We start from the raw sequence: 24,254 nt of genomic DNA on the forward strand, positions 1-24,254 counted from the left end.
TTGCAGAAAAAATAATGCAGTGGTGGCACAGGCACCAGAAAGTTATTAGGAAGCAGAGTTCTGCTAGCTTTTTTAGGTACTTGTGATTGCTACCTAAACCCTCTTGCAGCTGGAATAAACAATAAATGTCCAAAAAGAACATGAGAATCAGTAAGGCTTCAATGTTTACATATAAACACAATTCCTGAAAACACCTCAACCTCTGGAAATATTGATCTGTCTACTGATTCTGTGTACTTTAAAATTATTTTTTGCTTTTATTTTGATTTTCTCTGAAGTGTTTGCAGGGGAGAAAACATTCATTACCAGTGGTATTTCCTCCATTAGAAATAGAATTATGCATGTTTAGATAATTCCCTTTCCTTCCTATTTCATTTCACAGCTGTTTACTGTTCAGGACTTGTTGCATTTTGGCTGCTGCAGCACATCTCCCCCAGTACAGGAAGCTATGAAGCAATTCCTTTTGTCATTTTGGGCAGTATGTGCAAAGGATCGTATGTTTGGTGTTGATTTTGGATTTTTTTTTTAATTGCAGAAGTAATGCAAGACTGCCAACTTTGCATCCCAACTTGCTCAGCTTTTAGCATTGCTCATGTCTGACCTATCTACAAAAATAATCACACCCTTCAGAACCACATTTCAATCCTTCCTCCCGGGCATATGGGACTTGAAGTCAATATTTTCTGCTGTTACTTTAGAAAAACAAGTAAAGTTTCTTCATAATGTTGCCCTTAACATATCCGCGGTGTTTCAGGTGGGCTGCGTTTCCCCTCGGAGGAACAGCGGGTGACCGAGTGGCTTTGCAGCGACATCTCCTGGCCTGATTCCCCTGAACAGTGTCAGAGATTCTTCTGCCAGGGTGGAGAAGGTCTCATGTGGATTGAGTCGAATATTTCTCACAGAGAGGAGGTAGGATGCCATTAGAAAACCAAGTAATTACTTCTGTTTAATCAGATAAGTGACATTGTCAACATGATCGTCAATTGTACAAAAGATAAGTTAGAAATTGTTTTCATATAGCATATGAAAGACTAAAGATATTTGCCATTTCTCCAAAGGCTGCAAAGTTTGGACAGCATGGTAAGATGGACATCTAAGGTTGCTGTTGCAAACATCTAATCACACTTTACCTACTGCACAAATATAACAAAGACATAAAACAAATTATCTCTGGCTAAAGTAAAAAAATAGAATATGGAAATAATTCCCCTCCTTGTGTTTAGCCACCCACCATCTAAACAGCTTCATACCTCTTGGAGTTTCAGTACTTGAGGCCACACAAACTAAGCTAAGGGGAGAGAATCTAAAGTAGCAACATACAGCAGGTCCACAATATACCAACCCTCAATTTCAGAACTAGATTTTGTCAAAGATATTTGTGTGTCCTCTGGAGTAAAGAAGAGTTCTTGAGGGAAGAGCGTACCAACTTCCAAAGTCTGCGTGGAAAACCAGTGTAGGACCAAACCCCTAAAAAGGGAGCAGGATAAGTCACACAGGAATCACAATAAATGCTGGGGATCTGTCCTTAGCTAAAAGCTCTATTTCATGTCCTTGTTTGCTGTGAGGTAATGACTCATCAGTAGCAGAAGTGAGGGGAAACCATATTCTTCCAGAGAACAGGGAGCTCAGGCTAAACTGATGGCCTCTCTCAAAGTGAAGAACACTGAAGGTGCTGCAGAGGGAAGGGCTTTCCATGCTCACCCAGGTGACCCCATGGGAAGGGTGCTCTGGCAGAGGCTGGCAGGAGCCAGGTGGCTCTGAGGCTGCTGCCAGCAGGCAGTGTCACTGTCCCAGTGACTGGCCTTAGTGGCTGAGGTTGGTGACTCATCTCAGCTTGCAGTCACAAAAAGCAAATTCCACCCCTGGCGACAAGAGTGCTTTGGAATAATTAAAATTGCTGTCACACATGGTATTTTCATGTTCAATCTGTGTATATTTATAAGCTGTATACCCTTGCCAGGCACTTCAAAAGGCTTGGTTCTGGAGCAGCAATGGATTAACTCAAACTGCTGAGTCTGGGTTATATTTGTCTGTATTCTGTAGGCAGTTCCACACTGTCCCAATGAATTCCATATGAATGTTCTGTATAAATTTTGTTCAACAGAAGCAGGAGTCAGCTATGTTTGGAAGCTGTGACCTTTCCATACAGTTTCTCAGTTGCCCACTGAAACACACAGTACAACATACAGTGCACTCTGAGTCTCTGACAGCTCTCAGTGATAACCCTGGACTTCAATGAAAAATTCAATTTACCTGTTAACTCTACTGGTATTCTTTTCAATGAATTGCACTTGAAAGTAATTGCACTAACCTATAGCTGCACTTCTGAATGCCTTTCAGATACAACACTTGCATGCTGCATTGGCAACTTATTTCCTTCAGCCCCAGCCTTACAGAGGTTTCAGGCTGTAGCTTTTTCTCAAACACTTTGTAAGTAGAGGTTCCTGGATTATTAAAAACACGTTATGTCCTGGACTTAGCTCAACTTTTCTGGAAAGCAATCATCTGGAAGTCAGCCTGGGATCCAGCTGTGTCACATGGATTTTCCCTGCTTTCTGAAACCATCTGTTCCACTGCTTGGGAGGTTTCTGGGTCCTGGGAGCAGGGACTGTCCAGGGTGTCACCGCTGCTGTTGCAGTGCAGAGGGGAGGCCATGTCAGAGGGCTGCTCTGAGGGTTTCCCTGCAGCAGGAGGCAGGGGCACGGACAGAGGGACATTCATCATGTAGAACACATTGCCCAGACGTCGGGACACCTTTAAAGACAAAGGCACAATTGCAGCAATTACTTCTTGCTGTTAGAGCCATTAAACATCAGGCCTGACTCTGGTGCAGCAGCACCAGGGATATCCCAGGCATCCCAAAGGATTATCAAATTCTTGTGAAAAAAAAAATCTTTTCCATTTTATATTTTTCTAGGCCCAGGTTGTGGAAGGAGCTTGTCAATACCCAGCTTAGGACCTGGGTATTGACAGCAGGATCCTCCTGCTCCCCAGGTGCTGCAGCACCCAGGGACAGAGGGGAGGCAAACTGCCAGCCAGGAGTAGAGCAGGTGGTTGGAATGAGAGAGGAGTGAGAGAGTACAAGGGGTCAAAGGAAAGAAAAAGAACCAGCAACAACAGAAACAGAGAGAGTTGATAGTGGATGAAATTAAGGGCAGAAAACTGCAAACTGAGAGGGAGAGTCTGTTACTGAAAAATGTCATATTCCTTACTGTCTGTGTGCCATGGTAACATGCAGGGAAGCAAAAGAAAACTTTGCTGGAGTGATTGATTTTCTCCCAATATTGTGGCAGTTTCCAGTGAAAAAAAAAAGTGCTTTAGTTTGGAAAAATTCCCTCCTGTCATCTTCTGGCACTTCCATGTCTCTGACTCACCATCTTGGCATACATTTAATGATCGTACCTGAGAGCGGATTTTTAATGCTGGTCCGAGTTTTAATCCCATTGTATCCAGGAGATGCTCCTCTGTTAGCAGTGGAAGGGTTTCTCCATCAATACCATGGTCTTTAAATATCTGATGAAAGGATAAAACACATCATAGTGTGCTAAAATAGACTTTTGGTTGTTATTTTTCATCCTTAACCCTGAGGCATGAACAATAAAAAGAAGAAATTATGATTTTCCTGGTTTATCTTTGTATTTATCTTCTAACTGCACAAAGAAAATTACTATTATACTTGTAATTTTGGGACAATTAACTACCCTCCCACATTTTCATTTGCTTGCTGACATTTAAATCTTAGATGGTCCTAAAGACCTGAAAAAGTGGTGAATGTTTATAATCACCTGGGCATAGTCTGAGCAGCCTGGGAGGCTCACAACGAAGTTGTGCACATCATCAACTGTCCACTTGCGAATGTCTTCGACAGAAGAAATGTCTTCTCCATTCAGGATCAGGCCATGGGCTCCTTTGAGGAGGAAACACAGAAGTTACCTTGGTAGAATTTTGCTGGAAAATCACAGGAAATGATTGTTATCATGAGAATTTTTACACCTTTTCAGAACCTAATCTCTTAACAGCAGGGTGTAGCCACTTGCAGATACAGGAGTCCTAGACACAAAATCACCAGGTCCAGAGCAGAATCTGGCTCTGAAGGGGTTTTTTATGTGGCTTCTTTTGTTTACTGCTGGCACTGTACCTACCAGTCACTACACATGCAAATCATGCTGCAGGACTTCCTCTAATGAGTGTATTATCCAGTGCTTTTTCTTCTTTGGACTTTACTGTTACTTTAATTTGACTAATATTTCAGTAGAACAGATCCAAGTCTTTGCTAGTCCATGGTGCCTACTGTGAGTCAGGACATAGAGAATAGTTGTGGGCTGAAGAGACAGGCTAACTCACAACTTGATTCAGCAATTTTGGTTTTTTAAATTGAAATTCCTTTTAAAGACATGAACTGAATACAGATATTACTGTTTGTAGCATTAGAATTCTACTTTTAGTTGCAATGACTCTACCAAAAATTCACTTAAAATAGAGGGAAGAATTGAGAAACCAAATCAATAAAACCAGGTTATATCAACATATCACTCTAATCTGGAGATATGACAAACCTGAGGGTAGCAATGGGTTGTTGGGCACTGGAAATCCATATGGTAATGCTGAGAATGGGATTGCAGAAGGGTACAGGTACTTGTCATCAAAAGCAGCACAGGAGCTGTTGGCTTCCTTCTCATTTGTGTTGCTGCAGCTGGTGGTTTCAGTTGGAATTTCATGAGTAGCACAGTTTTTTCTCAAGCCTTGTTCAAACTCTTTGCAGTTCTTGGCAACCACAGCCGGCTCACTCTGGTTTTTGCTCTGCTCGTGTTTGTTTGGTGTCTCCACCTCTACTTCCTTCTTGTCCTCTTTCTCCTCATCCACTGCAGCTGAGGCAGAGTCGGTGGATTTGTCATCTGCCTGGTTCTTGGTGCCGTTGGCGCTGCCCTCGGCACTTTTGTGATTTCCAGCTCTCCTCCCTGGGCGGCGCCCCCTCTCCCTCTGCAGGGTGGTGACAGGCGGGTAGGGGCTGCCTGCCATGAGCATGCTGTTGCCATGGATCTCGTCCAGGGTGGTCCTGTGGACGTACAGGTCGTTGGCAAGGTGCCCTTCAGGGAGTCTGTGCCTGCCCCGGAAAGCGATGGGACTCGCTGGCATCCCGTGGTAAAGGAAAGGGGCTTCCAGGCCCAGGAGTCCTTTCCTATGGGCTTTCTCCATTTCCTTTTGCTGGAAAATAGCACTCATCTCCATTTCCATTCTAAGAGACACACAGAGCATGAGCAGTTAGGGCAGCTCGGTTCCTTCATCACCTTTTTTTCATTCAGCAGCAGAATAAAACTCAGATAAATGAATAGGCAAAAGTACTGCTTTTTTTGTCTCTCCCCTATATTGCTGTGTGTGAGAGGGTACAAACTGCAGATGGAATGGCAAACCTGGCTGGATTTAATGTGCTGCCATTACAGATAGTAAGCTAAAAGAAAGGGAAAACATGTATTCCATGTCATGGTTCTGGAAAACACTTCAGACAAAAAAGTGTTATTTGCATATTGGCAATCCAGACATGAGGATTATATTCACATTTGGAAAATAGTCTCCAGAGTCTAGAGGCTGAAGACTAAAGAAAATAATTGATTTATATTATCACTCAGAAATTTGTACCGAAAACTGCAGAATTCCAGTGATATTGTAAATTATAAAGAACAACAATGACATTATCTGTGGAACCTGTGCATCTATTCAGAGTAAGCTAATGCTAAGTCTCTTGAGTAACCCTCCCCAGTGCCTGGCACCTGAGCATGGTCCTGAGAGTGTGAAAGGGTGAGATCCTGGTGGGAAGTGTTCAACTGATCTCCTTCCTTCTGGATAAATGCTCCAGAGTCTGTGCCAGCTTCCTGCTCCTCTCATAGTGGATGGGAGGGTTTGCCAGTGGGATACAGAGAATACAAGTATTTGTATTGTATTTGTAATAGTAGTATTTGTCTCTGCTGTAGCAACCTTTGCTGGCATCACCTTTCTCTGGAGCCAGGCCAGTGATCAAACAGAAAGGTAAAGCTCCTAGAGGAGCTTTGAAGAGTTTTCAGTGGGATTTCTGCATCTTTGGAAAAGACCCTGTGAGGTAAAGCACTTTAAAGTGCATCAAAATAGCTTTCTTAACACTGCAATGAGTATAACAGGTCACAGAGAGTCTGATCTTCAGGAGAGTGTAAAATTGTCAGAAAACAATTTGGGCAAAAGCTATCTATACAGATTTTTGGTATGAGGAGGAATTATTTGATCACATCATTCAGGGATTTTTCTCTGCCTTCTTTTAATCTTTGAAACAACCTCCAACTTGTTGACTTTCTGCTTTCAGAGACACAAAGGAAGTGTTTTGTCTGTGTACTGTGTCCTTGTACATTTTGCCTGATTGTCATTACTCCCACCCAGCTCTTGAGGTGACAATAAACAGCAGAAAGCATTACATTCCTGCCTCCTCCTCCAGCTGAGATAGTGTGTTCCTGTCAGGAGCAGCAAACAGAGCTTTGGCATGAGGCAGAGTCCCTTGGAGAACAAGGATTTGAACCCAGGTGCTCAGCAGCACAGCTGCACCAAGTGCAGGAGGTTGTCAAGACTTGATTTCTGAAAGGAGCTGAAAGGAGCAAGTGCAGCCCTAAAGAGGACTGTGCTGCAGAGAGCTGTGTGAACACAGTGGAAATTGTCAGGGTGGCAGAAAGGTGAGGTAAAAAGTTTCTAAGTTGTAGGTGAGCTCTTTCATGTTGGAGTTTTGCTATTTGGTGGGCTGAGGGAAGAGCCTGAACAGGTAGGACCAGCTCTGATGTGGCTGTGGGTCTATGACTTGGCCATGTTTGCTGCTTATTGTTTCACTTGTTTTTCTCAGGGTTTTTGCCATGTGGCAAGAGCTATAGGAAAGGCATTGCTGATGCAAATGTTGTGCTTAGAGGAGTTCAGTAATCAAGCTTTGCTGACTTAAGAGCTCAAAACACTTCCATCATAATTTTTTTCAGATGACTGTACAGAACTTGGCTGTTCTTTACTCTTACTCTCACTGTGTGAGGGGCACTCCCACTGAGTAGTGTAGCTCAGAGCAGGAGTGGTTGAGGTTTGAGTTCCTCTGTGGAAATGGTGTGGCCATGAGGGAGGGCACTGCTGGTCTTTTAACCAGCTGCTGACTACACTGAAACTGGTACAAATAACTGGACTTCCTACAGTCACTCTGCTATTCCAACTCTTTGGTCAAACTAGGAAAGCTGCCCACCCTGCTGGGGTGGAGACACAGCTGCCTGTCCCAAGGGCCCAGCTACAGGCCTGAAGTGTTGTGTGTGATATCACACAGCTGCAAAGTTGGAATTTGTTTCTGAACTTTTGTAACTTCAGGGTGTTTGGATCTGCATTCAAGGGCTGTGGCTGTAGCTTGTTCTTTTCCTTAACCAAGCTAAGGGTTTTGTTTATTTTTGTTATATCATTTTAAGAATAAAAGCAAAATAAGGCAAGCAGAAAGTAGTAGCTTCAGGCCTTAATTGATAAGGGCTCTCTGCTTCTTTGTGTGACTTGAAAAACAATCTCAATCACTTTGCTGCTTTAATCCTGGCATGCACCTCAGAGCAAAACTTGCTATTGATTACCTGGCAATATTTTGCTTTTGAACCAGTTCTTGTCTTCTGGCCACAGCTTCCATGGATTCTGGTTGCAGAAAGCTGTATCCTTAGAGGGAAGTGGAATAAAAAAATCTTAAAAATTCACTGGTTTCCTCATGCAAATGCACAAGACCCTCAGCAATACAGAGACACTTTAAAAAACTTTGTAAGTCTTCAACTGTGGGCTTTACTAGGAAAGTGATAGAAAGTGATAGGGTTTCAAATTAAATCCTATTTGTTGTCATTGTTTTGGTGGCAATATGTAGAAAGAGCATGAAGTCCATATCAGGTGTTTTCAGGATCAGATCTGTAGTTAGGAATACCTGCCATTAACCACAAAGGGTGGTTTTATTTGGTGACATATGCCTTTGAAGTACCTATCACTGCTCAGAAAATAATAGCCCTCAGTTGAGCAAAGCAAACCTGCTCCTTCAAGACTGCTTTCAGCCTGGAGGCTGTGTAATTTGAAATTACATTTCCTCTTGAGATCTATGTTAGGGCAGGGAAGGAAGCCAAAATCAGAAATTTTTCTTGGTGTATTGATGTGACATTGAAAATACATTCACTCATCTCAAAGAAAAACTCTTGAGCTCATTTTGTATAAAGTAATATGTAACTTTTTGTGCAGCATGACATGAATGCCATAGTTATGATGTCCAGCCTTCCCCTTGGAGCTGTGCCCTCTAATTTTGAGCTTTAATTTAAAAGGACTTGTATTTGCCCTACATGAATTAAGTGGCATGTGGTATTATCATTAGAGAATATGATCTGTATAAAGCAGCCAATACTCATATAAGAGCAAGAGTAAAATGTGGTGTAAAAGTGTTGATGAGGAGCTATTTTCTTAGCTGTAGCCTTTTGTTTGGGTGTTAAAGTGCTCAGAAAGTACAAAAAGAAAAGGAGGGAACAAAAACATGCAAAAGACTGAGAACTGTATTTAACAAAGGATAAAATGGACTTGCTTAGATCTAAACTGGCACAAGCTGCCTGCTTTTAGTGAGATTGTTTTTCTAAATAAAATAAACTAAACTGTTATTGACACTACCTATAAACCTATGGAAAACTAACAGGTGCAGCTGGCTTTCTGGTCCATCCCACTTTTCAGGATGCAGAGGGTGCTTTGTTACCTGGGCCTGGGTAGACACGGTTGGACAGCAGGTTGGGCATGTTGGGGTGCTGTGGGACCGGGGGTCCCAGGTGGGATGCTATGTGGATTTGTCTGGGGTCAGCTGAGGCCATCATTTCAGTTGAAGGCAGCAGATCTCTGGGAGGAAAAAAACCCATTCAGATATTACTTAGTTAAGAATAACCAAAGGTCTTTATAACCTCGGGGACAGCACTCAGAGTGTTCTGCAGTGCTGGGACAGAAATTGGTGCCTGGTACCTCTCCACCAGTCGCGGCTCGAACTGGGCGGGGATCGCCTGCATCCTCTGCTGGCCCGGCCCCATCAGCTGCGGGTTTACTGCCATCAGCTGGTTCCTCATCAGCATCTCCTGCCGCTGCCGCAGCTCTGCAAAGCACACACAGTTCTGCTCTCAGAGGGGTAAGTTAGGAGGTGATTCTGGCTGCGGTATAACCTTAGAAAAAAATGTTTTGTTTTGTTTCCTCTAGTGCAATTCACACCTTTTTTAAATAGCAGCAACTGAAAACATGTTTTCACTGACACCTGAACTACTTCGTTTAAATAATGTAGATTTATTCAATCAAACTGCAGTAAAAATAAATAGGATGTGCTCAGTCAAGTGTATCAAAGGACAAATTACAATGAATAATAATTTACATAATACTGTGAAACAGAAGATAGTCATGGATGTTCAGTTCTCTGCTTGAGAGGGTTTTCATTTCTAATACAGGTTCATTTTAAGAAAAATCATACTAGGTGGAGCCTGCATTGTCATGAGAAAGCAGTTCTAGAAAAAAAAGCCCACAATGGTGAACAGAACATCATAATGTCCAGCTGTGGCTTTTGTTCTGAGTTCTTGTGTGCCATTTACTTGTCTTCCAGAGGCTCAGCATCTCTTAATCAAATACTGAATTCCAAGAGCCCTCTGTGTTAATTTTTAATAACTTTAAGCAAAATACTTCTGCAGTTACTCCTAAGATAAATCTGAAATAACCTTTTAAAGACATCAAACCTGCTACAGGCTGTTTCTTGTAGGTGGTAGAAAAACCACAAAACCACAGTGCAGTGGGGCTCCTTGCTGCTCACCTCCTGCTGCCATGCCGCCCGCCAGCCGGTACAGGTGCTTTTCCTCCAGGGCTCCCTGTTCCCCCAGGATGGACATCTTCCTCATGTGCTCCCGGGGAGTCATGCTGCAGGGGGGCAGCAACAGCTCTGCTGCTCTAAAGAACCAAAGCAGCAGCACCAAAGAGAGGAATGAGACATTGAACAATGAGAAACAGAGAAGGTTATGCAGGTTGTTTCCCAGCTAAGCAGGTCATAGCTGGACCCTTCCATGGCTGTGTGTTGTAGTGTTTTCCATGCAGAAATTTCCAGTTTTCAGGACAATGCAAATATTGTCCTTGCTTACACTGACTCGTTGGATCCTGCAATGCAAGGAAAATCAGGGTGCTGGAAAATCACACCTGCTCAAAAGGAGGTAATTAAGCCCAAGCCTTTTCCTCAGCCCCTGGTGTGTCTGAGAGCAGCGATGTACTCATACTTAGGAAGGCAGGTGTCTTTGGTTTAATTTCAGAATTGTAACAGTTTGGAACCCTGTCTATTGTAAACTAAGTGAAGCAGATGGGAATAAATAGTAGAAATTGTCTGTTCCAAATGACATCAACCCCTTAAGGCTGCCAAATTGAAGTAAAAAAGGTAAAAGAACATGCTTTGTAGTGATGAAAACAGTGATAAAACTGGTAACATTCAGATCAGTTATATATATATATATTAATATATGTCATTAATGTATACATAATTAATAATTGTAAAGGAAGCAAGTCCTGTAACCCAGAGCCATGATGTTAAAAAGCTATGCTGTATGGAATGCTTTGAGTTGAGGAGTTGGCAGAAGGAGCAATCTGGCTCTGAAGGCAGCATCAGTAGCATCTGTACATTCATCTCACACTAGACTTGCACAACAAATGATTAGATTTAAATTTTTTCTTTAAGTAAGGAGTTGAATTTCCATCCCCACTTAGCTCTGATGAAGTGGATTCTTTCTGTCTTCTGAAAGAAGGAAAATGTACTGCTGAAGTGTTCTCATCCTGCAGATAGAGAGTTACAGCTCCAGGAGTTCAGCCAGCATTTGGTAGAGGTAGCAGTGAGGGAAATGCAAAGACAGGAACAATGTTCCTTATCAAAAAATGAGATAAAAGTGAAGTCCTGTGTTTCCTTACCCAAGCCATTTATAAATTAGATGTATCATTATAACTTTATTGCTTTCGACCTATTGATGAGTTTAAAATAATCTAAGTGATAGATATCAATCTAATTCATGTGCCTAAGAAATTTACCATTTCTGTGGTATGAGGGAGATATTTGGTCTCAAAATGAGTTTACCAAAAGGTAAACAAGTGAGTTTACCTTTTTTCAGCCATTTACACTGAAGGTAGAGGGTGAACTTAGACCATACCTCTGGTGCTCCCTCAAAATAAAAAATGCTTTACATTTGTAAGAGTAGATGTTGGATTCTGTGTTGGCCAAGACTCAGATCTTCCTGGCAACAGACAAGTCTGTCAAATCCCAGACCAGCACCACGGCCTTTGTTCTGGATATTCGTATCTGAACCCGTTTCCATTGGCTTTTTTTTTAGGATACTTTAGACTTAAAGCGATTTAGGCTGCTGGGTGCCTCATGAAGAGCATTTGAGCTGCCAAAGTGCTTCTGAGCTGCTAAAGCATTTTAAAGCTCAGGACTAAAGCGATTTAGTGCTGGACTAAACTTTTCAACAGCTCAAAAAATAGGTGGTAACTGGGATGATGGTATTTGCCATACCATATTGTTCAGTGAGCCATTTAGGTTTTTTTCTTTTTTTTGGAGAGAGACTCTGTATTGAATACTCTGCAAAACAAACTGCAATGTTAAACTTCATGCTGCTTTTCTTAGAGCCTGGCCTTTGGCCTTTATCTGGCTCTTTTTTTTCTGGAAAAACCTGCTCTACCCAAAGATGTCAATGCTTATTGTAGAGGCATTGGACTGGATGGCCTCAAAGGTCCCTTCCATTCCAAACTGTTTTGTGGTTCTGTGAAGGTGCAAAGAAACCATCAGAGGTTCAGGTAGCATACTGGAAAAAAGACCCAGGAAGTTTTAACCTTTTTATTCCAGTAAATCAGGGGAAAAATAAAATTAATAATGAGTTTTAATACTGACACATTTGTGTCCCAGATGACTGGCATGTTGTACCACTTTTGCATTTTAGAAACTGCTAGAATGTGTCTGTCTCCTGCTTAAATCAAAGTTGTGAATGTGGTTCTGGAGAAATGTCCCTTTGTAGGAAAAACACACAAGTAAAAGACACTTTCTTCATCAGGTCTTCCTAGAACTTCTATGCTTCTCCCTAAAATCACACCAGTGACTGAAATTATATGATGCAACTTTAAATTGTAGAATCGTGGAAAACCTGATGGGAAAAGAGCCATCTGTTCTGGCCCCAATCCCTCCTGTGGGATCCCAGATACCCTGCCTGTTCTGACAGACATCCATCCAAAAGCAAGCAGCAGTAAGTGGTTAGAAACCAGTAGCACCAGTATCAGTGTGGTGTGCTCTGTGTAATCTGTTGTTCCCAAAATAAGTCTGGATTTTGTGTTGGATGTGAAGGATGATACAGTGGCTGTTGACAGGCAGTCTCACTGCCTCCTTTCAGGGATTAAGCAGAAACTATGTAAGAACTTCCTTTAAAACTTCTATTTAAATATGAGGTTTTCTTTTAAATGTTGCCATTTTTCCCAGAATGTAGGGTACTGATGACAGCAGCATCCACAACACAGTGATCCATATTTACTGATAATTATTGTCCACCAGATGATCCAGATTCACAGACCACCATTTCAGACAATGAGCATCAGAAAAAAAAAAACTTATCCTGCAAAGGCAGACAATGTGGTCTTTTGGTTTCACATGGAAAAGATCTAGCATTGAAAAAGTCATGCAATAATATGATTTAAAAGTTCTTTGGTATCTTCTTCCACTAAAGCTGTAGCTTGCTGCTTCCACTGACCCAGTTTTTGAATCATCATAAGCCAAAAGGAAGGTTTGATTCCTTTGTGAGGTTTTTACTGGAGTTGCATCATGAAATCATTCTGGGTTTTTCATTAGTGTGCCAATCAGTCCTATCTAACTTATCTTGAATTTCTTCTCAGATACATAAAAATAACTGTGGTATTTGTGATATAAAGCTGAGATGTTATTTCCACCAGAATTCTAATCTCTTGCTGCAAGTTGAATGGCAAAATATCCATATGGTTCAAACTTAAAGGACATGTTTTGTATGTGTGTGTGGTATCTGTATTAAATTACTTCTTTATTTCCCTGAATGTCCTGTTAGTGAAGTATTGAAATGATCAGGTGGGATAAATAGCTTAATAACCTAATATAAAGATTTGTTTGTAACTCTGTGTCAGGAGGAAGTGCTGAACCTGACTAATCCATGTTAGTCCATTTAGAAAAACATCTTTTTCAGTTACTTAGCTGGGGTTCTGACCTGCAGGTCAAATTTAGGGTAGTTTAGGTTCATACTATTTTCATAACAAGTCACATATTAGAAACCACAGCAGCTGAGGAGGATCTGTGAGGGAACAGGGAAAGTACACTTCTGATACATTTATTAGCTGGGATTTGAGAGGAGCTCAAAATCTGGCATCAGGGTTCATATAAATTCATACACACCAGCTGTCCAGCGTTAGATTCATATATGGCTCTGCTCTGATCCTATTGCACAAATCCTGGCTGTACAGCACATTACAGGGATGAAGACAAGTTAATCTCTGCCTTTAGAGTCTTACCCTTAGCAAACCCTTCTTGGCAGCAGGCAGAACCACTCACCCAGGACTAATTCTGTCTCAATTTATTAGATGAGAAGTGGCAAGACACGAACTTTATGAACCAGGAGCATTTGCAAATCTAATAATGCAACAATTTAAAAATGTCTATAGCAGTCTATGTGTTGATGTTATCAATTGTATTGGCAAAATATGGTTTAGTCATATGTAATATAGATTTGTTGGAAGACTTGTTTTTTTAGTTAAATGCATTGGGATTTAATTTACAAATATGCTTTTATTTACATCAAACACATGGAATTAGCATCCTTTATAGTCCATATTTAGTGAACTACAACAAGTGTCTCCACAGACTGGAAGCTGAGTATTGTTTAAAATGTTCAAGTAAATTTGTGTCAGCTGAATCAGTCAAATACACAATAGGAACATGTATTCATGCTTATGAGAGAAACCTGTAAATGAAGACAAACATAACCTCATTTGCATTTCCATTGGCTTCCCTTTTAGAAAAAGCTGACCTGATTGCTTGAGAAATCAGGTGCTGTTTTAAAAAATAGATAAATATTCCAATATTTATAATAATCTTAACGTTATTAGTTATTGGATCAAGGGTTCTTGATCTGAATCTATGCTGAGGGTCATAAAACTAGAGATTGTAATTGTTCCAAAATCCACAGTCAGCAAAATAAATACCTTTTGGAAAGGAAAAAAGCAATTATGCTAGCATTACGCCATACAGGAGCATGAAATATGTCTTCTTAATTGGAGCAAGGTGCCACTGGAGAGGCTGTGGGGCTAAATTCTAATCCTAGATATGTGGGCACGGACTGCTCAGAGACTGAGATTAGAGTGTAATCCTAAAACTGGATTGAGAACGATACATTCCCTAAAGAAAGGAAAATAACTCTATTTATACAGTGTGTGTCAGCCAGCAGAGTTTGTGTTGCATGCCTTCACACTGGCTGGGAGACACAGACCTGCCCATTCCTGAGCCAGCTGATTGGTACAATTGTGAGCAGCAAGTCACTCTTTTTTTTAAACATGCTGTTCTCAGGCAGTAGTCAAGGCTTAGTGCTGGCAAACTCAATCCTTCAGGAACTAAGCTGGGTTCATAACAAAATCTCATCTTGTTCCCCTTGGAATGGCTGTGGGCAAGGGAAGATTTATTCCTGTGTGCCACTAAGGCAGCACTCAGGCTGAGCATGGGCTGAACCCAGAGGTGCAGATGCTTTGTGCTGAGCACAAACACACGGAGAGGCCTGCAAAGCCTGTGAGGGGACAGAGACAGATGGTGGAGGAAAAGGGAGCTGAATTCCTGCTGTTTGATGTGGCACTGGAGGCACAGAGATCCAGGACAGTCCACAGCTGAGGTGGGAACTACTCCATGCGCTTCTCCCTCTCAGCTTGGCACTGTGACTGTGGGACTGGTCACTGCACAGCGCGGGGCTGAGATTTGTTTGTGTTTGTGGCAGCACCCAAAGACTCCTCTGGGATCACTCTGAGAACTTTAACAACTCCTGTTAAAAAACTGAGTGCAATAGCTAAGCAAGAACTAATGAAAACAGTGGAGAAAGTGTGTGCGTGCGCTCAGAACGCTGTGCACCCACCCTGGATCCTGGCATACTGGCACAGGGAGATGTTTACAAGGGATGGGTCTTCCTATTACATCAGCTATATACACAGAGATAAAAGCATGATGTCATTTGTTTTCCTTGTGGATTTATTTCATAATTAGGGATGACACTTGAGACATTATCCTCTTTCTTAGACTCTTTCAGAAGCATAGAGATTGCAAAATATGGCAAAAGCGGGGCCAGTTAAAAGGAAACTAAACTCTGTGGTTTTTACTTTTTGATAATTATTCATTTTAAAGCATTAAAAATAAATGTGTTGCTTTTTAATTTTATTTTTGAATACTGGAAATGGAAACTGTGGGACAGAAAGCTTTCTGATCATTGGAGGGCCAGGCTGGTATTTTCAAATGAAACGTGGTTGAATTTTAGTGGGATTTGTGTCTCACTTTTACATGAAATGTCAGTACAAATGACAACTCTCTCAGTGCCAAAAGTAACCAGGTAGTGGGAAGAGGAACAAGTTTTAGTTAGACTATTTAAAACTATTTTAATTCAGCAATTCTTTAACTTAACTGGCTAAGAGTTTGAATCTAGAAAATTTGTTCTGAATCATTAGTACCTGCCCTTTTCAGTTAGAATATTCAATACTGCAGCAGTATCCCTTGAATTTTCCAAAACCCTACATTTGATGAGTCTCCCACTAAGATTATGTGGGTTTCCATCATTAATCATTTCAGGTCAGGTTTCTTTATTAAAAAGCAAAATACAGCACATACACATCTTAAAAAATATTTGCTGGTATGTTAGAATATAAATATGTAAAAGGTGTCAGATATTAAACTCACTATTATTATCCAAATTCATGTATGAAGTCACAGGTTTTAATACAAACTTCTTCCCCTTGTGAGATTAGCATGTAAAATTGCACACCTGACCCTGTGCACAGGCTCAGAAATCAGCATCTCAAACAGACTGAGCATCTTCAGCTCCAGTCTGAAGTATCAGACCATGAGAGAATTACTGAGTTAGCATTGCCTCCCTCCCTTACTCTTTCCATGTTCTGCTGCACTGTGGAGGTATGGAAATCCACATGTTCTCTAACTAAGGAACTTGAATTTTTCACTCCAAACACAATGCAGTAGTGCCCAAGCCTTTCTCAGTCTACAGTTAATTCTGCCCTCATAGTCAGATCATAACAAAATGTAAGGAACTATTATTACCTTAAGATATTTTTAAAAATTTGTCCCACTGTGTAGGTTGGTATTCCACAAAGCTGCCAGCATTGGAGTTTGTTATGATGTCTACACACATATAGCCAAAATTTTCACTGGCTAAATCTAACATAGTTACATCAGACTAGAGCAGCCAAATATATCTTGTGATGATGGCCTTGATTACTTCTGATTGCACACTAATTTGGAAAATCTGCTCCAGGAAATATCTATAAAATATTGAGATTTTTCTGCTTCACTTTAAAAGATAAGTTAGCACAAAGATTAAGATAAATATATTAACAACCACTTAGCTTTTAAGAATATTATGTTATGGATAGACAAGACAGGGAAACATTTGTACATATATAACAAGCAATGCAATCTGAATCCAAAGTCTTCTAGAAAAATACTGAGTATGGAAGGACAAGCCTTCCCAAAGTAAGATCCTGTTTGCAAAACAAATCTTAAAATATTTCTAAAATGATCAAGTTATGTTGTAAGAAATACAGTATTTGCACCTGAATATGCAGAATTATTTACCCATAAGAATACCTATGGCAGATTGCTGAGAAATCAGAATAGACTTAATCACATACTTTACTTCTTCTGTACCACCCTGCCTATTCCTAACTTTACTCTGTGCGCTCAAGCGCTGCTCTAAAATTAAGTCACCACAAACAAGTTTGCTTTGATCTGCTTCACTTCTGTTTTGAGACAAATCATTCCTATTTAATCTGAAAAATCATGCACCTTTTGGTATTACTTAACAGGTGTTCCATCACCATTTATATTAAAAACCCAGCACTTTTTATTTCATGTATACTTACGTCTATTGTGCAGATGTTAGTTTTGGGCACAGTGAAGCCACCATGAACATCCAAGCGTGTCCCCTCTCTGTGAGCCTTCCTTCCAGCTGCCTCACTAATGTGTTTGGCAGCTTTTAAAACACATCAAGATTAACATGTCAAAAACTGCCTTAACTAACGCTGACTTTACTTTAAATACAAACTGAACTTGTCTTGATTAGCTCTCATCCCTGCTCCTAAGCCCTCCCCACTCTGACATCACAAGCTCTTCTCCAATACCATCCCCTAACCAGGCTGTAAAAACATAATTACACGAAGAGCACTACACTGAGCTGATAAACCTATTTCACATTTAACCTGCTAAGCCGTTGTTAGCTTTTAAGATGCTTGATGCATTCACTTAAAATCTCCCTGTTCCAACAAGAAATACAAGACAAGGTTTGGAATTGCTTGGCTCTCCCCTGTTGTGTTACCTTTTTATGCTGATTTTTAGAAAGAGTGCACTTCTGACTTGGCAAGGAGTCATCCCAGAAGTGTGATACCCCAGAGCTGTGTGCCTGATGGGATTGGGGGGAGCTGCAAGGTGGAAATCCTGTTAAGCATATTGTGAGGCTAACACAGGGATCAGTTGGTTATACTGCTCAAGCCGACAATTTACTCTTTAATTCTCACTGGCCACCAGTTGGCTCTCAGAACCAATGCCTGGAAAAGGCAAGTTTGGAAATGTCAGGGAGTGCTTAATTTCTTTCAATATCTGTGTCAATTGGTGGGGTGTTTGTTAATTCTTAATCACCTGTCTAAAATTCATCAGGTGCTCGCTGCAACAACAAAATATTGCCCCTTGTTCTCTCTAAAACACTAACACAGTGCCTGAACCTGGGGCAAATGGGCTCATTCCTATAGAAAATCACTCTCAGGGAGGTGTTAGCATTAGCAAAGAGGTGTAATTCTGCTCTACCTCTGCACAACCTCACAGAAAACAAATTCTTTTTTATAACACAAAATATATTGTTTTTAATGTGGGATTATTTAATTTTTTTAAGTGACTGTGACACTAAATATTTTTGTTGTAAATCCCTTTGTGACTATTTTGTTGCTGCCTGGACTTTATACAGAAGAAAATCACACCCAGAAATATTGCTTTAAAAATCCACTACTGGGTTTTAAAAAAATTTTAGGTCTTCCTTTAAAAAATAAATTATTAGAGACCAGTTAAAATAAATGGAGAATAGGTTTTATGTGCTTGTCTAAACCTTTGCAGGTACACACAGACAAGAAATCAAAGGAGGATTCTAGGTTTAAAGATCATTTTCATCTCGTGTTCAGTCCACTCAATTCGTAGCTCCCTGTGACTTCAAATGTAATGAGCAGATAGTCTTGAAAAAGGTTTTTTTACTGGAATTTTTTCAGGATTGTCTGAGTGAGGCTGAAGTAAATGCTGTGTAAGATGTGGAGTTGGGCAAATATATAAAAGCAAAAACTTGCATCAGCACCCATTTTTCATCAGATGTTTTAGTCCATGTGAATCCCATTTCAGGAAAACTGCAAAAAGTTCACTATCAGAAAAAATGACTTCCTGAGGTAGAAACAAACACAGCAAAATAATAAGGAAAAATAAATATATAATTTTTCCTGTTTTACCTAGTGAGGGAATTTGGAGAGAGAAACACTGCTTCACAAGAACTCTGGCACTTAGCCCTTGGATTCTGGCACAGAAGCAGGATTGCTGTAATGAACTGGGACAAACACAGTTCATGAAGATGCTTCAGTGGTTCCTCTACAGGGAAGATCAAGTTATTCTTGCCTGGATGTTGCAGGCATCAGGCAGGAGAGCATTTCTGTATCACACAGTGGTCTGTGTGTCCCTCAGCGTTCCTGCTCCTGTCTTCACCTGAGGAAAAATGGCAGAGCATCAAGGGAGAGGCAGAGAGACATGGAGGAAATTAGTTATGAACAGAAATTAATGAGTTTTGGGCAGTTTGGGTACTACTCTAAAGCTGAATTAAGAACAAGGAGATTCTCTCAATTAATTTCGAAAGAAATGTCAACTGCTACCCATCTTTCTCAATTCCTGAAGTACCAGGATTGTGCCCTTTTGTTCCCTTTTGACAAAATCTATGGCAGACATAGCTCAGCTGATGGGATTTATGGTCTTCAAAAATGGAAGGTAAAAATTGTATTAGACAATTTTATTGTCTAATAATTAATAGTTCAAGAATTATATTGGTTACCAAACTGCAGCGCTGGAATGGATTTGTAAAAGTAGAGAACCTGCTAAACTAGAGCCTAAGCAGGTTTTAATCCATTCCTTCTAAATGCTGTCTGTCCTAAGTGAGGAATCTGTGGAAGAGTGATAATCCCTGTTTCTTCTTATCAAGTTTACTGGAGCAAGATAAAAATCTACTTATCTCCACTTTAATGGAGGTGTACCATGAAATGGACAGAGACAGAACTTGATAAATGGCTTATTTATCACAGGTCAGTCTCTCTTTTTCCAATGTGAAATCCATGTTCAAACACATCAGATTCTTTAGCTAAACCTCCCTTCCTTCCACGTTTCCTGCAGAAAGGTCTAATCTAGAAGAGCACAGTTACCAGAAGAAAAGTAAAGAGGGGGTGGTCTGATGGATGGGTTAGGAAGTCTGGGACCAGTTCAAGAATGAACTTGAACAAAAGCTGTGTCCTAGGATTAGAAACAAATGCCAGACTTCACAGTGACACACTGCCTTACAAATGGGGTCTTGGTCCACAAGAAATTGAAAAACAACCAGAGAAGGGAACAGGCAAAGCTGTGTGAGTGTCACTGTAATGGACTGGTTGTGCAGAATGTCCTTCAAGCTGGAACGCTCCTTTGGAGTTAACTTTTTCCCCAGCCTCTTGCTTGCAGGGTATTTTGCTCCTTCCTGAGTTGCAGGACACTGAAATGTGCCCACCTTTGGTGTTGTCCTGTACTGACAAGGTCAGCAGATACTGCAAAGGGACCAGGTTGCAACATGTTTAGTTGTTTAGTAGAAAGGCATTATATTTACTGCTGTTCTTGAGAGAATTTGGAGAGACTAGGTAGATTACATAGCACTCTGATTCCCGAGGGAAATCTGGGAATTTATCAGGGAGAACTAGAGCCAAACTTTGGGCAAAACTACTCAATTTTAATTAGTGTGACTAATCTCAATTCCAATGAGTGAACCTCAGGGGTGAAATATAGCTAACTCTTGAAAATTCCTTTGAATTCCTTTGAAAAGTCGGTTGACCAAACGTCGTTTATGGAAAGAATACTGGATTTTATGTGACCTTGGATCCAAATGGTTTCAAAGATCTGGATGTAAACCCATACAAGTTGAGACTTCAAAGACCTGAATTTTTGTATGTGTATTTACATGTATTTACACCTACATGGTGTAAAATGAGATTGATAGGTTTTGGTCAAAACTTTCAAACTGACCATTTGCTGAAAGAGAAAATATATTGGTAAAATTCAATTTTAATGGAAGCTGCACTGTGCCATGTTCCTGTCATTTTTGGAAGTTCTGGACATAGCTTTTAAATTGGAGTAATAATTAGTGAAGCAAATCACAGTACACATAATACCTTTAATGAAAGCTTTTTATGGTAACATATTTTCATGTTTCCTTGTTTAGTGATTTTTTCATTACCTTTTATATGGATTCAGGGTATTTTTGGATGTGGAAAGGCAAGTTATGACAGCATTGGTATCACATTCAAAAAGAAAAGTGTTGAACAAATACTTTTTTGGAAGTAACTTTTGAAACAGTAACCAGAATACAGGGATTGGATTCTGTTATTAAGGATGGCCCTAAAAATGCTTTATAACCAGCTCTTATATCTGTATAAATTTGCTCTCTCTGGCAACAGACACTCAGGTTGAGTTCCACAGAATGGAATGGGGAGTTTTGCTGAACTATCCAGCTCCATTGTACCAGATGGTACCGTATGGAGGTAACACTGATCCTATGACTCTGTTGATTTGTAATTAGGTTTCTAGTAATTAATATAGTTTGCAGGCCTTGCATGAACTCTGCAGATTGTCCATTCATGTAAATGATTAACTGAAAGGGGATTAATCCTGGCAGAAGTTCAACCAAAAAGAATTTTCCAGACTGAAAATCTTCTCTATCAGTCTAGTACCTTGTAATAGAGACTGCAAGTTAAGTTTGCATTTGTGTAGCTCCATTTTAAAAGGAGTAACTTGATATCTCAGTGTTAAAACTATCTACACTGTGTGTATAAATGTACATTTTGTGCAATAGATCTATAAGTCTTGCTTTTTATGGAATTCAAAATGCGTATCCAATATGACTTAGTAGTTGGAAAAATCTACTTGTTATCACAACTATTTAATAGGAGGTAATGTAAATTCTGGCTTTGAAAAAAAGAATATGGTTTAGAATTCTGCAGTTCGTGTTTAGGTGTTCATGCCGGAATATGCAAAGGTTGCAATTCTTCTATAATAAATCAGTGACAACAGCGGCTGTCGCACAGCTCTGCACACAACCAGCTCATCCAGCACTAACCCTTGCAAGGCTATCACAGAATCTCAGAGTGATTTGGGTTCAAAGGGACTTTAAAGCTCATCCAGTTCCAATCCCCTGCCTTCCCCCCTCCCAGGCTGCTCCAAGCCCTGTCCAACCTGGCCTTGAACTTGGCCTTGTCCTGCCAAGTGTGCAGCCCCTCAAGCCAAGCAGGTACTCCTGGGGAATGGTCCTTCCAGCCCGCTGTGTGTGCAGTCTCTTCTGAAGGAATTTATCTGGCCCTAAAGCCAGTCCCTGTGGCTCTGGGGATCACCTGGCTATAAAGAAAGTCAACATCAAATTAGTGGGTGACACAGATGTTTGGCACAAGCAGCTCAGCATCAGTGCCAGCTGAGAGATTCCCAGCTGTGTGGGCAAGGCTGAATTCCCCTGCCTCAGTTATGAGGTGTCAGAGTCAGAGGGTGAATGGAAGGGACAGAGCAGGAGAGAGAGGATGGAGAGAGCTGTGGAGAGCATGGTTTGATGCATGTGGCTAGGAAAGATGAGGGCAGCAAACCTGGTGCTGGACCAGGCCACTCTTCCCTTATCCTCCCTTGGCAGCAACTCCTGGCACGAGTGTTCTGAGTCAGCACAGCCCAAGACTGTGACACCTGGAACCGCCAAAGTCAGCCATGGGGCAATGAACACTTTTCCAGCCCCACCAATTCCTTGCTCCACGCAATTTCCCCCAACAAATCAGGCCAAGCAAGAGAATCCTGCAGAGAGGCAAAGCTGGGGAAGGGAACTGCCATGGAAGCAAACAAGGCTCACAGTGTTGTTAAGTGCTGCAGCAGTCAGACTATCAATAATCTCTAACAGATAAATATCCCAAATCATTACATACTATATAAATATTGGGCTGAGTGCCTCCCTGATGTAACTGTGATTGTATGACAGCAAGGATGGGTTTAGTTCAGTGTGTTTAGACTCTCCATTATTTTAACCAGATGCTTGGGGCTTTGTTTTCCTTTAGTGGATAATAAGGGCCATCCAAAACAGAGTTGCTGATTTGCTTGGGTTTCATTGAAAGAGACACTACTAAAGGGAGAGGAAATCCCCAAAATGATACTCAGTGATTAAGCACATAGAATATAGGATTTCAGTGTTTGCAAATCCTTTTTTTCAAATGAACTTGTGGCACTAATCCTCTAATGGCATTATTTCTTTGGAATATATGCCGGATTAAGGAGTCACAATGAGGCAAAGTACAAAAATCCACATTAATCTCTCCCTGATGGATGCTGTGTGGGATGCAACTTAAACTATTTTGTTCCAAAATTGGTTCTGTTCCTAACCTTGCCCCAGGTCTAGACAGAGGGAAGAGTAGATATAAGCAAGTGTGACACTGAGCACTTGGCAGATGGTCACAGGCCATTTAACTGGATAGAAAGGGGAAGGCGTCTATTATTTTTAAACTCCAAAAGCTAAGCCTGCCCTGTGCTGTCCGTGACATGCTGCAGGAAGCAGACACAGGGCTCTGACAGGAGCAGGACACCTGCTCACAAGTGTGTCAGGGAGGAGAGGGACAGAGCAGCAAATGGGGCATGGCTGGGCCTGGATGTTGTGATGTTCACGTGTTCACAGCACAGCCTGGGCCCATTGCAAAGCGCTGCTCATGTTTGCAGCCTAGTGCAGCCACCTCACTCTCCTTAGCCTGATTTTTGGGGGGATAATCCTGTTAGCACCTCTTCTCTCATAGCTGATGTAAAAAAAGGTAAGGATTTGCTTTTTGGGAAGAGGAGACCAGTTCACTGTTTCCCTTCTGACCAAATTCTGGGGATGCTGTCAGAGTGCCCTGGGGTATTGTCACTGTCATTCAGCAGCCTCAATGGTGAAAGAACCTCTCAATTGGCAGCACTATCACCTGAAATACTGATGTCAGAGCATGTGAGCTAGCCCAGACTAACCACTGTAATCAGTGCTTAACATGCTTAAAGATTTCCCCAGTTTCACAGGACAGAGATCATCAAATATTCACATTCCTCGTTCTCATTGAACTGCAGGGGGCATTGAGAAGTCTTGGCCCAGGAGAGCCCAGGACATGCTCACAAACACAGGTTGCTTGGTCTCTGCTTCATTCCCAGTCACTCTGCTGTTAAGCACAAGAAAAGAACTGTCAAATTCAGTTCTTCACCAATAGAAATACTGGGATTTTCCATTGTCTGCATAGCTGAGATGCCTGGACACCTGAATTAGCACAAATTCCTCATGTGGATACAGCTCTATAGTGAGATGCTGATTTCAGAAACAGAGACAGGACAGCCACTTCTGGTGTCAGAAAACCCTAAAGTCAACTTGGAGATCCTTTCTGTTTGGGAATAGAAATATGTCCTCCTTTTCTACAGAGAAAGATGGTTGATCACAATGGTTTTGTGCATTTCTAGCTGCTGTAAATGTTTCCCAGCATGGTACCTCTCATGGACAAGAGGATTTTCCTGATGTTCACTTTTTCATCTCATCTTACCCTGTTAACTCCTTGCACCACCCTGTGCCTCATTCCACCCTGCCTGAATCCTTTGTCTAGTTTCATTCTGAGTCAAGCTCTTCCTCAGGCTGGTGTCTGCTCAGCTGCTT

General features: G+C 41.1%; 1 protein-coding gene across 1 annotated transcript; it reads right to left on the minus strand.

Annotated features, from left to right (window-relative positions):
• Positions 1–2,481: 2,481 nt before the first annotated feature.
• Positions 2,482–9,926, minus strand: SAMD7 (sterile alpha motif domain containing 7). The gene is made up of 8 exons (XM_058812578.1): positions 9,824–9,926; positions 8,998–9,124; positions 8,741–8,877; positions 7,602–7,680; positions 4,557–5,236; positions 3,786–3,907; positions 3,403–3,513; positions 2,482–2,754 (listed from the first exon to the last, which is right to left on the minus strand). The coding sequence occupies exons 1-8, from the start codon at positions 9,924–9,926 to the stop codon at positions 2,482–2,484; spliced, it is 1,632 nt and encodes a 543-aa protein (XP_058668561.1).
• Between the last annotated feature and the right edge of the window lie 14,328 nt (positions 9,927–24,254).

This window comes from Ammospiza caudacuta, chromosome 11 (assembly GCF_027887145.1).
Source record: "Ammospiza caudacuta isolate bAmmCau1 chromosome 11, bAmmCau1.pri, whole genome shotgun sequence".
Classification (NCBI taxonomy): domain Eukaryota; kingdom Metazoa; phylum Chordata; class Aves; order Passeriformes; family Passerellidae; genus Ammospiza; species Ammospiza caudacuta.

Coding starts and splice junctions, on each gene's coding strand:
- SAMD7 (XM_058812578.1), bottom strand. CDS start 9,926: ATGACTCCCCGGGAGCACATGAGGAAGATGTCCATCCTGGGGGAACAG. Junction 5,237..7,601: donor CAAAAGCAAAATATTGCCAG/GTAATCAATAGC, acceptor TGTGTCTCTTAG/AATGGAAATGGAGATGAGTG. Junction 3,514..3,785: donor GCTGCTCAGACTATGCCCAG/GTGATTATAAAC, acceptor TCCTTTCATCAG/ATATTTAAAGACCATGGTAT.